This window comes from Podarcis bocagei (assembly GCF_964188305.1).
Source record: "Podarcis bocagei genome assembly, chromosome: 16".
NCBI classification, from domain to species: Eukaryota; Metazoa; Chordata; class Lepidosauria; order Squamata; family Lacertidae; genus Podarcis; species Podarcis bocagei.
In genome coordinates this window covers 31,894,953-31,908,972 of record NC_138142.1, presented here as the reverse complement: position 1 = coordinate 31,908,972, position 14,020 = coordinate 31,894,953, and the positions used below count along the sequence as shown (strand labels likewise).

Here is a 14,020-nt window from a genome sequence, read left to right as displayed (position 1 = left end):
TGTGTACATAGCATACAATGAAAGCACATGGCTTCCCACAAAGAACCCTGGGATCTGTAGGTTGTTAAGGATGCTGGGAACTGTAGCTCTCTGGGGGTGAGCTATAGTTCCCAGGATTCTTTGGAGGGCAGGGGATGTGCTTTAAATGTAGGATATGTATGCTCAACAAGTCGGCTTCAGGGGGTGCTGTTTCCTCCTGCAAATGTATATCCCTCTGTCCCTCCCACCCATTATATAACACACCTTCTTTGACTTGCTGAAGAAGGCCTGCTTGATCTCCTCCAGGGTGGCATCCTGCTTGATCCCCAGCAGGTCATAGTAGCTGCTGTTCCTGGCTGGTGACCTACGAGGAGGAGGAATTGGTTACGCTGACATCATCGCCCATGTCTCCTCCCCACCCACAAATCTCTCAATGTTGACATTTGTTTATTTATCACACTCATGTACTTCCTTTCCTCCAAGCTCAAGGTGGCATGCATAGTTCTCCTCCTCCCCTTTTCATCCTCACAACAACCCTGTGAGGTAGGTTAGGCTGAGAGACAGTGACTGGCCAAGTGGGGACTTGGATCCTAGTCTCCCAGGTCTTAGTCCCACAGATACACCACATTGGCTCTGACATGCGCCACCAAGCACTAGTGTGGCCATTTTAAGTAAGTCTTTACCATTCCTAGAAAGAAAGTTAGGAGAGGATTGGAGCACCTGCTTATCTCTCATTGGAAACAGAATGTATGATCAATTGCTGTATCAGAAAAAAAATAACAAAGAGATTACATGCATCAAATGATACGAATGATGCAAACGATTTTGTTGACATACGCCATCCTTTTATAAAACACTTTGCTGATAATCCTGAAGAATGGCAACTACCCAAATCACAGAATGGATTTTGGCAAACTTAACCAGATTGATGAGTTCGGGGTGGGGATTGTGGTTTTGTATTACTTCCTTTCTTTTTTGTCATTGTTATGTATTGGAAATAAACAGAACAATATTTTAATAAAAGAAAGTAAGTTATGAGGCTAAATGTGCTGGTAACTTTTAAGTGATTCTGTGAAATGAAAGGGAATGTGCCTACCTTGGATACTTTTTCTGGTACCTAGGAATGCTTCTTGTTGCTGATGGACAGCAACATCACCGGTGTATGTGTGAGAGAGAAAGAGAGAAAGAGAGAAAGAGAGAAAGAGAGAAAGAGAGAGAGAGAGAGAGAGAGAGAGAGAGAGAGAGAGAGAGAGAGATGCTATTGTGTTGTGTCAGTGGCGCTCTCTTAAAATTTGAAATCTGGTCCAAAAAGGTTGACAACTCCTGGTCCACACATGCTCACACTCCCTTTCCTGTCCTCCATCCAAGCAAGCAAAAGGCATTTTCAGAGTTCAAGGGCACATTTCATCCCAGGCAAGAAACACTCAAGAAAGTTGCCAGGTTTGGGGGTGGCTTGGAAAGGGGTAGCAGTGGCCTAGGGCAGGCTTCATCAACCTGGGCCCTCCAGATGTTTTTGGCCTACAACTCCCATGATCCCTAGCTAGCAGGACCAGTGGTCAGGGATGATGGGAATTGTAGTCTCAAAACATCTGGAGGGCCGAGGTTGAGGAAGCAGAGAGTCTTGGGGGCCAGAGAGGCTTTGAGGGGTGCGTTTGACTTCCAAGCATGAGGTTCCTGGTCTACATAGAATAGCAACAGCTCTCCAGTGTTACAGAGAGGAGTTTTTCTTCTACCTGGAGATGGGAGGATTGAACCTGGGAGACTTCTGCATGCAGAGCAGACACTCTCCCACTGAGCTGTGGTTTTTACTAAACAACAACACCGGACGTTAGTCTAGAGGATGCTCAGAAAAGCAAACAGGCTGAGGGTGGCACTGGGAGCTGACATACAGGGCTCTTTCCCTCCTTCCCCCGGGTACACAAAATTCAAGAATCACTGTGAAGAGTTCTCGGTAAACGATATGCAAGAAATAAGTCTCCCCCCTCCACACACACACATGTATACAGAGAGAGAGGGAATAAAAGAACAGGCGGTTCATTACAAACTCAAGAGGACAAGACTGAAAAGAATATGCATAACATCCACCAGCTGTGTATATAATATCCTTCGTAATCCACCAACCAAAATACTCTGTTATCAGTAAGGACCAGAATGGGGGCAGCTTGCCAATGGAAGGGGATGCAATTCTCCCACTTCCTTTCTCCTGTGATTCCTTTTTTTGTTTTGGGAATAAATCTTGATAATTCAACCAGAGTAAATAGTTAAAGGAAAGGAGAGAGAGAATTAAACAGGTGCAGGCCTGCAAAATGGGTGGGCTGTTATGCTTCGTGGCTCCTTGCCACTGGAGACAAAAGAAGAACAAGGGAGATTTCATATACTGGGCAAACGCAATTGGGTGATCCCCTGAGTGCAGCGTGGGGGAGCCTGTGGGCACCCTCATCTGAATCCAGAGTATTCCAGAGATCAGTAGAAGGGACCTGGAAGTACAGAAGATATATTTGGGGTGGGCAAGAGCTGCCTTGTATCATTGCTCTGCCCTGCTCAGTTCTGTGTCCTCACTGGCAGTAGTTCTCCAGGATTTCAGACAGAGGACATTTCCAGCCCCACAGAGAGATGCCAGGGATCGAACCCGGGACCTTCTGCATACAAAGCAGTTGCTCTACCACTGAGCTATGGCCCTTCCCCTCTCTTATGGTATTTATCCCAGGCGCAGTCACTCCAGAGGCCTTATTCCGCCTGCCTGGTATTGCAAACACTCCTAAGCCCTTTTCTGTGACTGACAGGGGCTCTGAGGACTGAGAACACACACAAGTCCTGGATAGCACACCAGGTTTAAGTCCCAGCCTAAGGCCACGAGGTCCTGGGTTCATGTCCCCAACATCCTGTCATGACCCTGGGACTGGTTCCCCTTTCTTCAGGTGAGGAGACTGAGGACTCTATGGAGCCAGAAGGGGAAATGGAAGAGAAACATATTTGGCAAAAGCCAAGAGACACCAGATTCAGACTTAGGCTGCATAGACACCACACATTTAAATCACACAGCTTCCTGCCAAAGAATCCTGGGAACTGCATCTTGTTAAGGGTGCTGGGAATTGTAGTTCTGGGAGGGGGTGAACCACGGTTGCCAGGATTCTTTGTGGGAGGAAGTTATGTGCTTTCAGTGTATGGTGGGCACACTATTGCCAATGAATCATCAGAAGTCTGCTCTCATAGTGTTTGTCGCGAGCTTTGTTCAAGGCCCTGCATTGTAATACATCCCAAATGAGCCAGCAGGAGAGCACTCACCGGCTGCAGAACGCGGTAGAAAACACCCGGTGCCTGGCACTTTGGCACAGCCAGCAGCAACGGCACATGGAAAAGGGAACGGCTAAGGTCATATTCAGACCTCCCGAAGAGTGCCACACCCTGGTCCTGGGAAGATGCCAACCTAGGAAAGAGAGAGAAAGGGAAGGCCTCTGGGATTTGAACAGTTGATGGATGGTGTGTCTGTGTGGTGCTTTAAGGTCTTAAAAGCATTTCACGGGCATAGATTGACTCAGTAATCCGTACAATGGTCTTGTAAGCTAGGCCAGCATAATGAACATCCCCTATGCTGCACTTGGGAGAGTGAAACCCAAATTTAAAAGTGGCTCAGTTAAGGTGACCTCGAGAGCGTTGCTGCCAAGCCAAGATTATTTTATTTAAAAGATGTGCATCAGGAAGCACTGGCAAAGTCCCCTGAAAGGATTTTTCCTTCAGATGGCAGGTTTGAAAACAAGTTGATCCTCTCAAACTGTCCCATTCAGTCCTGAAACATCTAGAGGGCACCATGTCACCAACTGGCACCTCTCTGGTGAATGCCTTGTGTACTTTGTACTTGGGACCCCAATGGGGGGGGGGGAAATCTTTAAAAACTTGGAAACTGCATAAGGGCTGTTGTGCTAGGATTGCCCTTGACCTTGCCATGCTGGGTTTGTGAGGGTCTTCAAAGTCAGGATAGGCAGGGACAGGGGGATGCTGGTCAACGACTGATTTAAGCCTCACCCACCCCAACTGGAAGAACCAGCAGGCTAGGAGCCTCTGGTCATATTTCCACGATCTGCTGAACTCTGGCCAGGAACTCACAGGTGGTTGTGCTTTGCTTGGCTTCTTTCAGTTGTGGCAGCCCTTCCTTCTCCCATACAGCTGCACTGGCTTCCAATTCATTTCCAAGGACAATCTAAGGTGCTCCTATTAGCATTTAAGCCCTTGAAAACCTTAGGCCCCAACTATCTGAAAGGTCACCACCCTTGGAAGTTCGGTGGGGATAGGAAGAGGGCCTTCTCTATGGCAGCCCCTAAGCTGTGGAATTCCCGCCCCACAGAGGTGCGTCCTGCACCTTTCTTTATATAGCTTTTATCGTATCCTGAAGACACATCGTTTAACCCTGGCCTTGGCCTTTGACACCATATGGTGTCAAAGGCCAAGGCAAGGGTAAAGCGATGTGTCTTCAGGGGTGTGTGTGTGTGTGTGTTAGGACCCACTTACCCTATTCTTGGGATTGTAATTTGACTTGAACTATTTTTAATACTGTATTTTTTAAACTGCTGCAACCCAGTATGGGATCTTACACTAAAGCACAGGTAAGAAAACATGTAAGTAAATTATTATGATTGCATTATCCGTCAGCTGCTTCAGATGTCTATTTATGCCTGGACTTTCTCTGACCCATAAGATTGGATCATGCTTATAAATATTGTTTTCCTGTTTTTTATGGTGCACCTTTATTGTTGTTGTTATTTATAAGACTTGTTACCTGGAGATCTCCGAGTACTTAAGAATACATTTAAAACATCAATGCATTATACCATAAAAACAGAACAAGACAACCCCATAACAGCCGTAGGAAGCATTGGGAGATAGCATCATCGTAGTTCATCTTAGGACACACTTGTATTATTTTTATGCTGTATTTTTTGTATACCACTTAGAGAATTTTAATTATTAAGTAGTTTAGGACTGCTTTTAAATTAACTAAAACACACATATCAGATGCCTCCGTTGAGTAGGAAAGTGGACTAGATCATCCCCAGATTTCACCCACCCCAAAAATGCTATTGATTGATCATTTCTGCACAGTGCTGGCACAAGACTCCATGTTTGAATTCTCTCCCAGAGAAGTGGGAGGAATCCTTATTTCCTTGCTTCTAGAAAAATAGTACATCAGGCAGAAGAGCTATACTGGCTGAACCCTTGATCTTTTAACATGTCAAATTTGGCCCGTTGCCTGGCAGCTGCCTCTGGTGTTCCCAGTGTTAATCCAGAGCCAAACGATTATCAGAATCCACAGCAAAACTTTGGAAAACATGTCCCCCTCCAGACGTCCTTTTTATTCTGTATTTAATCATAGAATCATCAAACTGTAGATTTGGAAGGGGCCACAAGCGTAATCTAGTCCAACCCCCTGCAATGCAGGAATCTTTTGCCCACCGTGGGGCTTGTGATTGTTACTGGGACAATTCTACACAATCCCTATTCCATAATTGTTTGTGCCTGGAAAAGGTTTTGTGGTGGACGGACCGCTATGTTTCCAAACAGCGCGTGCCTTGTAACTTCCTGCTAAAATCCTGCAACTTTTTGTGCCGCAAATGCTCTGGTGTTTGGCTGGCTGGTTTGTCCCCTTTCGTTGCTCTGTGGCGCAAGAGTGCCCCCCTCTGGACAGCAATACTGCGGTAAACATTGGAAAAGCATTGCAGAGCAGCTAATAGAATGGAATTATGTGTGGACAGTCCAGTATAAATCCAGCACCAATGCACTATTATTGTGTCAATGGCACGTTCCAGAATAGACTATCACACACACACACAACCCCACCAATCTGGAGGGGCCCCATGGCTGTTATCTCCCGCTGACCTTGAAGCGGCCAGGGGACACCGGTCCCTTCCTGGCTTCAGTCAGGCACTCCTTTAATCAGGAGCCAAAAATTATAAAGATGCAGTTCTCCATCTGCATCCCTGTCACTCGGCTGAGTTGTTGCTATAGCAACCACCCTGCGACACCCCCCCTTTCTCTGTCACGTCCCATCGCTGCAAAACCATCAATGTGCCTCCCTTTGCCCTTTCTCAGCAACAACAAAATAATCATTATGATTTCTCGCTGTCTCCTCCAGGTCCGTCCACTGACGGCTAGCTTGCTCCTGAGCTGATGGGGATGAGGAAATCAGCAAGCCCCCCCACAAAATTCATGCTGGGCCAGCCGCCAGCCCCCACCCTGACAGCTGAAGTGCTGAAGCAAACATTAACCAAGCAGAGGAAAACCATCTCAGTGGGAGGCAGGCCTGTTAAAAGGGGAGAGCGGGTTTGCGATGTTAGGGATACGCTGTCATTTTCCTGCCGTTTTTTACAGATAAAAGACGGATTTGCCACCTGTTTGGCTTCCCAAAGCGCCTTACACTGGCTCAAATCCTCTCTCTGCAACCTCTCCCCACCGCTCACGGGATAACAGTCTTGCAAAGTTAAAAATATAACACGACAGACATAGGAAGCTGCCTTGAACTGAGCGTCACACACCATCGGTCCATCTAGCCCAGTATTGTCTTCGCTGACTGGCGGCAGCTCTCCAGGGTTTCAGGCAAGGGGTCTCTACTAGCCCCACCTGCAGGTGCAGGGAATTGCATGGGACACCCTGCATGCAAAGCAGACACTCCGCCCCTGAGCTCTGCCCCTTCCCACACCCACCGGAGATGCTGGGGCGCCTGGGATTCAAGAGAAGACAATTTTAGAGAAAACGTCTGCTTGCAGGAATCGTATTTCCCCCAAATATTGTCACCCCCTCTAACTTCGGCATCTCTTGGTTTCTCAATGCAGGAAGAAGAGGGGAGGGAAAGGGGAGTTGTGGGAGGGATACATGCAAAGGTAAAAGAGAACACTTTTTAAACAAACACCTTGGAAGGCGGTGGATTCTCCCTCACGGGAGGTTTTTAAACAGAGGTTGGGTGACCACCTGTCAGGGATTCTTTAGCTGTGATTCCTGCGTCGCAGGGGGCTGGATCAAAAGTCCCTTGGGGGTCCCCCCTTCCAGCTCTACAGTCTTGTGGTTCCTTGCATCTCCTTGACTGAGCAAACTGCCCCGAGAGAAAGGGCACCGACTGACTGCCTGGGTGACTAGCAGTGTATTTTTAGCAAACTGTTTTGCTAGCCCGAGTCAGAGACCTGTCAGCTGGGCCCCCACCACATAAGGCTAAACTCATTTCAAATCAATTCAGTGGACCCAGCACATTGCAATTCTTCCTCTGTTTACAGTGGTAATGTCTCGGAAGTCGAATGTTTCGGTTTTCAAACTCCAAAAACCCAAAAGTAAATGCTTCCGTTTTCAAACACGGCTTGGAAGTCCAACGACTTCCTCTGAGTGTATATGCTATTTTTTTCAATTTTCTCTATTAAATTTGCAGACCGCCTTTTGCGCCGCTGTTTTCAAATATTTTGGAACTCGAACGGTCTTCCGGAACAGATTACATTCGAAAACTGAGGTACCACTGTATTTATTTCCATTTCAGAGGTAGGCCAGGTACTTCTACACACACACACACACACACACACACAGAGAGAGAGAGAGAGAGAGAGAGAGAGAGAGAGAGAGAGTTTCCACCACCATCTCTTCCTTTCTGCCAACTCAGCAGTATTAAGTGTTTATTTCTCCTTGTTTCAGAGTTTGCAGGAACACCATCTGGCTCATTACAGTGTGGAGCACATGGAAATAAATTCTACATCATTAATCAGGACAAAACAAACAAACAATCAGATAGAAAGAGGCCAAGCCAAGCATCCCAAAAGGGCAGTTGTAGGTGCTTTGTAGGCACCAGCAGCTAACACTTGGGGACGGGCTGTGGATCAGTGGGAGAGCATCTGCTTTGAATGCAGAAGGTGCCAGGTTAAATCCCTGGCTTCTCCAGAAAGGGCTGGGACAGTTTACCAGCAGGTTACTCACATACAGAACCTTATTCCAAAACATAACTTAATAGCACTTTCTTCTAGCAGTACATGTTCATAAAATGGAATACTGATCGAGGAACAGCAATCTTTTCCCATCAGGGAATGATATGAGCCAGCTGGCCTTCCATTAACATGACTGTATGGTCTGGTAGATCCAGTAGAGCTCAATTTAGTCCCTTTGGATGAAGCCCCGTGTCCTTCAAGCAAAGGGCACAGCCCAATCAGATTTAGATCAGGGACAGTGAAACCTGACCCATTTGTCAGAGCAACCAGGGCTTCTGTCTCAAAGCAGGTAGAAAGGCAATGGAGCAAGGAGACTAAGGATTAAGTCCCTGCTCTCTTAGGTCCCCTCCCAGGCATCCTTTTTATTGTGCCCTCATGATGATTTGCACTCGGGGTAATGGTTATACACAACCCCTCTTTCAATACTGTTTCATGGAAGCATAGAATTGTAGAGTTGGAAGGGATTCCAAAGGTCATCTGGTCCAATTCCCTGCAATACAGGAATCTCAACTAAAGCATCCATGACAGACAGCCATCCAACCTCTGCTTAAAAACCTCCAAGGAAGGAGAGTCCACAACCTACCGAGGGAGACTGTCAAACAACTCTTACTGTCAGAAAGCTCTTCCTGATCTTTAGTCAGAATCTCCTTTCTTGTAACTTGAAGCTATTGGTTCGAGTCCTTCCCTCTGGAGCAGGGGAAAACAAGCTTGCTCCATCTTCCATGTGACAGCCCTTAAGGTATTTGAAAATGGCTATAATATCTCCTCTTTTGACGATTTGTGGCAAACCACAGTTTGCTATTTTGTTCAAGCAAGGTAAACAATGGTTTGGGCAAACCATAGTTCTGCAAACCACAACACTGAGGTCACAACTGTGGCTCTGTGGCTGACGTAAGCCACAATTTGCAAAGCTCACTTTGCACCTCCATTCATGAAGTGCTAAGGTGTGCGTGTGTGATGTTCACATCACTGCTGACTTGTTTTTCTAGTCGGATTGAAGCTGGTTTGAGAAAACAATGCATCAAACAGCAGTATTTGTCAAGAAACTACAGGATCAGCATGGATGGTGGCTAATGTTGTGCAGATTAGGGTTGAAAAGCTAGCAATAGGGGTGAACCGGATGCAGAACAAGCAGCAACATGAACACACTCTGAAGTTTGCATATTAGAAAAAGCAAAAAGGTTTGGAAAGAACTTGCTCATCATGTCCCCGAGGAGAAATTTCAACTGTAACGGCACAGTGTCTGCGACTCCCAGTCCCTGCAGCAACTTTCACCATACTAATCAAAGCAAATGCTAATTAGAACAGCTCATGCACACCGAGGCTTAGACTGCAACTCACTTTTAAAACCTCACTGCTCCTTTCAGCCAGTGGAGCAAATGGGAGCCAATCCAGCTTTATTGCTAGTATCATTTCTGTCCCCCCCCCTTTTTTAAATTAACTTTCTTTTTTTTTACAAGTAAACAAAGCAGCCAGGACCCACAGGCCATTTATTTTCACAGTAATCCGGTCGCTTACCAGCAAGCACTACCTATTAAACTAGGCCAGGTTAGTTGCACCCCAGGGAGAACTTCAAGAAGAAGAACAGACTGGAGGAATTTAGGACTGAAGAAGTTCAAGCAACAATTGCTTAAAAGAAAACAGAAATAAAGGCACAGGGTGCAGGGGTGAAGGAAAGGAATATTTTGAAGCATCTGACAGCTGCTTAAAATGCGCAGGCTTGGAGCCCCCTGCGGGGTATTACGGTTGCACACAAAACAACCTTGAAGCTGTCGGTTGCATGCTGTGCTTAAACCCCCACAGGAAATACCGAAGGCACAGATTGTTGCTTCAGTCCAGTGTAGCCTATTCAAGGGGAAGGGGGTCTTGGGTTAACCCAGGGGAGAACACTGTAACCTGGCAGACAAGTTTGAGCTAACAGCTAAGCCACAAGAATTTTACCAGCTGAATTTAAACCTTGAGAGGCTATCGCTGGCCTGGCAATCGTGCACAAACACAGGAAGTCAGTCCATCTGCCTCAATATTGTCTACACCAAGAATGAGAAATCTGGGACCCCCCAGATGTTCACAGAATCATAGAACTGTAGAGTTGGAAGGGATCCCAAGGGTCATCAAGTCCAGCCGTTAAAGCATACATGACAGATGGCCACCCAAGGAGCTTCCACTATCCCTGGCCATTGGCGACACTGGCTGGAGTTGGAGTCCGATAAACATTTGGAGGGCCTCACAGGTCCCTCAATCCACTGATGGGATGGAAGCAGCTCTCCAGAGTCTGAGAGAACAGTCTTTCCTGGGCCTACCTATACATGGCTTGACTACTGAGCTATGGCCGTTCCCTAAACGATGGTCTGCTCTGTTGAATGAGCAAGGTCAAAAGGCCAAGCTCCTAATATTTAGACCTGGCTTGGCCAATCTCATACTGTCTCCTGCTGCCTTCATGGCACTAATGCTGTGCTGACACAATGCAACCTTTCCCAATCTGGGGATCTCTAGATGTTGCTGAACTCCATCAGCATGGCCAGTAGTTAAGGATGAATGAAGTTGAGGCCCAGCCATATCTGGAGGGCCACAGGTACCCCACGACTATGCTAGATGGACTTCTGATGTCCTGATGCCACGTAACAGCCACTGGCCCTCAGAAGACAATCTCTACCTCCAACCTTTATTGGCTGAGCAGCTCTGGTGTTACGGACTATCTATGGACATTCCAACTTCTCAAGAAGAGTTCTCAGTGCAGCTCCAGCCAGCATGGCCAGTGGTCAGGGATGATGGGAACTGCAGTCCTGCAACATCGAGAGGGCCACAGGTTAGGGAAGGCTGACCCAATGGCTTTGGTGCCCAAAAAGGACTCTTACCTCACACTGTCTCACACTGTCTTAAGTAACCTATAAGAGAGCTGGGGTTAACAAGTCACACAAGAGTACCTTCTTTTTCAGTGGGGACAACTGGAATCCTAGTGGACTGTGGTATTTTAAATTAAAGGAGAATAGCCAGAATGTTTTACATAGTAGGATTTGTGCAACTGGAAGAAAAGTTAAATGGGGTGGCCGCAGAACTGTGCCTGCAGATGCTTATCAATATGAATTGTTTTACACAGACGTAACTCGATGAACGTAGTAAGTAAAATAAGGATTATCTTCAAACACAATTTTAAAAAGCCATAAAACTTCAAGAATGTCTTTGGTTTTTCTTTATGATCTGTCTCACATGTCAAAGTCCCTGACAAACTCCACTTGACCTATGCTGTTTTAAGCCCAAATTTAGCCTTCATCAGGCAATGGGGCGGGGGGGGGGGAACTATACTCCCAAATGGAGCTGGGGGTGGGGAGCAAGGCGAGATGAACTCCTGGCATTCCTTAAGCGCAGCAGCAAAACAAACAGCAATTAGGTCACTAAAACAGGTTTAACTCTCTGACTTCTTACACGCCTTTTTTTGCTTCCTCATCCCACAAGGATTGCTATAAAGTTGAAAGGTATCTGCTAATCTGTGCTATAGAGAGGGTGGAGGAGAGTTTTGGATATCATCTTTTCCCTTCAGCTAATGCTCACACTCACCCCTACATAGCCAGGCCACTCCTTTCAAAACAAAGACAGTAAACTTTTGTAAAATAAAATAAAATATTTTTTAAAATTCCCCAAAACAACCAAATCTATTATTTCTTTCAGGTATTTATTTACCACATGAGAAAATTTCTAAGCAGTGATGGGCAAGGTTGTAAGACACATCAGACCATTACCTGAAGTTAAGCAAGGCTGAGTCTGATCAGCATCTGAATTGGTGGCCACCACATGGGCGCCGTTTTAAGCTCCATGATAAAATATATTCACATATTCACACACACACCCCCCCCGCAAAAAAAGCCCAAGCCTCTGCTGCAGAACGTGGTAACTAAGGGCTGGTAATCTTTGGGGCACTTCTGGACGACTTGTTTATTGAGCATTGGTCCCAATTTGTTTCAGGGGAAGTCTTCAGGGGAAGACGCTGCACCAAGCAAGCAAGCGATCCCACATTTTCCAATGGATTTCCACCCCCCTTTCCTGTTTTCAGGAAGTCTGGGTTTTGAAAGTAATCAGGCTTACTGAGCAAGACATCCAACTGTGCAACTACAATGTGAGTGAATCCCACCCCAAAACAGCAACGGTCTGGAAGCACCCATGGAAATCTTGTGCTCTTGCACACTTCCTGTGACTTTTTTTTTTAAGTGCACACACAGAGGTACAGAAATATCATTCCAGGAATGCGAAAACAGAGTGGAGGGCAGGGGTGGGAGTGGTAGCAATTGAGGGGTGGGGCCTGAATTGCAGGGAGCTGGACCACACAACCTTTGGAGCCCCTTCCAACTCTACAATTCTATGAACACACAACATGGGGAAATTGTATCACTGGTGTGGACCAAAAACAGTGGTATAGCTATGAAAAGAAGACTTAAACCATGCATTGTGTGAAGCCTGGTAGGCCAATTATTCATTTATTAATGTATATCCTGCTTATATGCCAAAAATGACTTCTAAGTAGTTTAGAATTAATCAAGAACGCAGCAGGGTGCTGGGGAGGCACTCAGCTATTTGTCTGCAAGATAGTGCCTTATACAGAAGCATTGTAACAGCATAATCCTAACCACATTGTGTTTGGGAAAGGGCTGTAACTTGGTGATAAGAGCATCTGCTTTGCATGCAGAAGGTCCCAGGTTCAAAACCCCGGCATCTCCTGGGGAAGTCTCCCTGCCTGAAACTAGGAGAGCTTCTGCCAGTCGGTGCGCAGACAACACTGAGATGGACCAAAGCTTGTGTTCCTATGTCTGCTCAGAAGTAAGTCCTAGTGAATTTAATGGGACTTACTCCCACGTAAGAAAGGTTAAGACTGCAGTCAAAGTTAGCTGCGTTTATCCCCCACAGCACTGAAACTACTGAGACAAATTACTAAAAACATAAATCCAACTGATGTTCATCTAACTTAGCATGGATTGTGCCCACTATGTCATGGTAAAGGTAAAGGGACCCCTGACCATTAGGGCCAGTCATGGCCAACTCTGTGGTTGCGACGCTCATCTCGCTTTATTGGCCAAGAGAGCCGGCGTACAGCTTCCGGGTCATGTGGCCAGCATGACTAAGCCGCTTCTGACGAACCAGAGCAGCACACGGAAATACTGTTTACCTTCCCGCCAGAGTGGTACCTATTTATCTACTTGCACTTTGACGTGCTTTTGAACTGCTAGGTTGGCAGGAGCAGGGACTAAGCAACGGGAGCTCACCCCGTCACGGGGATTCGAACCGCCAACCTTCTGATCAGCAAGCCCTAAGCTCATTATTAAATTTTCTGTTTTACAATTTAAAATACTCATTTTACATCCTTAAGTTATCAATGACTTCCCTTCTTCTCTTTCCATAGTTCATTTTACATATCACGAATCCCTGCCTATTTCACAGAAACTATACCGATCAGTATTCCATTACTGCATCCATCAAAACTTATTTACACTGTTGAATTTATCTTAATGCTGCCAGCGTTTTCAGCTGTACACAATTTTTTCCCATATATTCAATAAACGTTACCATTATAGTTATGTATAACACAAATCTGTAATAGTGGCATTTATAGACTGGCTATTTGCACGAAAATCATTAACATCCCAAATATGACCACCCCATAATTAATCGGGTGGGGGTGCCCAAAATCAGAAGGGCGGAACCATACAAATGCTGGCAGATTTTTCCCGGGATAGGAAACGGGAGGGCACTAACGTCAAAACCAACAGATAATGAAGAAGGCAGATACTGTTGCAAGGAGCGGGGTTTGAAGGACCAATAGTTTTGAACAGTGTGGAAACGGAAGGCGCGCTGCTATTAAACGAGCAGTTAAATCAATATCGGCCACCCAAGGCCGAAGGGGGAGGGAAGGATAACGCAAGGAGGAAAGGGGGAGTGGTAATGGAGGGGATACGGCGGTTACCATAGAAACTCACAGTCAGCCCTCGGCTCGCGACCGCCATTTTGATGCCGCCGCCGCCTCTTCCAACTCGCCGGCTGCATTTGGGCCCGCCCCTTTCGAAAACGGAGGAGGGGTGGAGCGACATCCGGGCACTTCCCAA

The 14,020-nt window shown here is 46.4% G+C and overlaps 1 protein-coding gene across 2 annotated transcripts in view; it reads right to left on the bottom strand.

The window, feature by feature from the left end:
* The window catches only part of DNAJC4 (DnaJ heat shock protein family (Hsp40) member C4), a 41,146-nt gene extending 27,126 nt beyond the window's left edge, over window positions 1–14,020 (bottom strand). Inside the window, exons 1-3 of one of the 2 annotated variants that reach the window (XM_081173378.1) lie at window positions 13,882–14,020; window positions 3,265–3,406; window positions 244–343 (exon numbers count right to left, since the gene is read on the bottom strand). In XM_081173378.1, the coding sequence (XP_081029504.1) occupies window positions 244–343; window positions 3,265–3,406; window positions 13,882–14,005 (366 nt within the window). In that variant the 5' untranslated portion in view covers window positions 14,006–14,020. The remainder of the gene's footprint in view (window positions 1–243; window positions 344–3,264; window positions 3,407–13,881) is intronic. The other variant, XM_081173379.1, reaches the window with a different exon arrangement.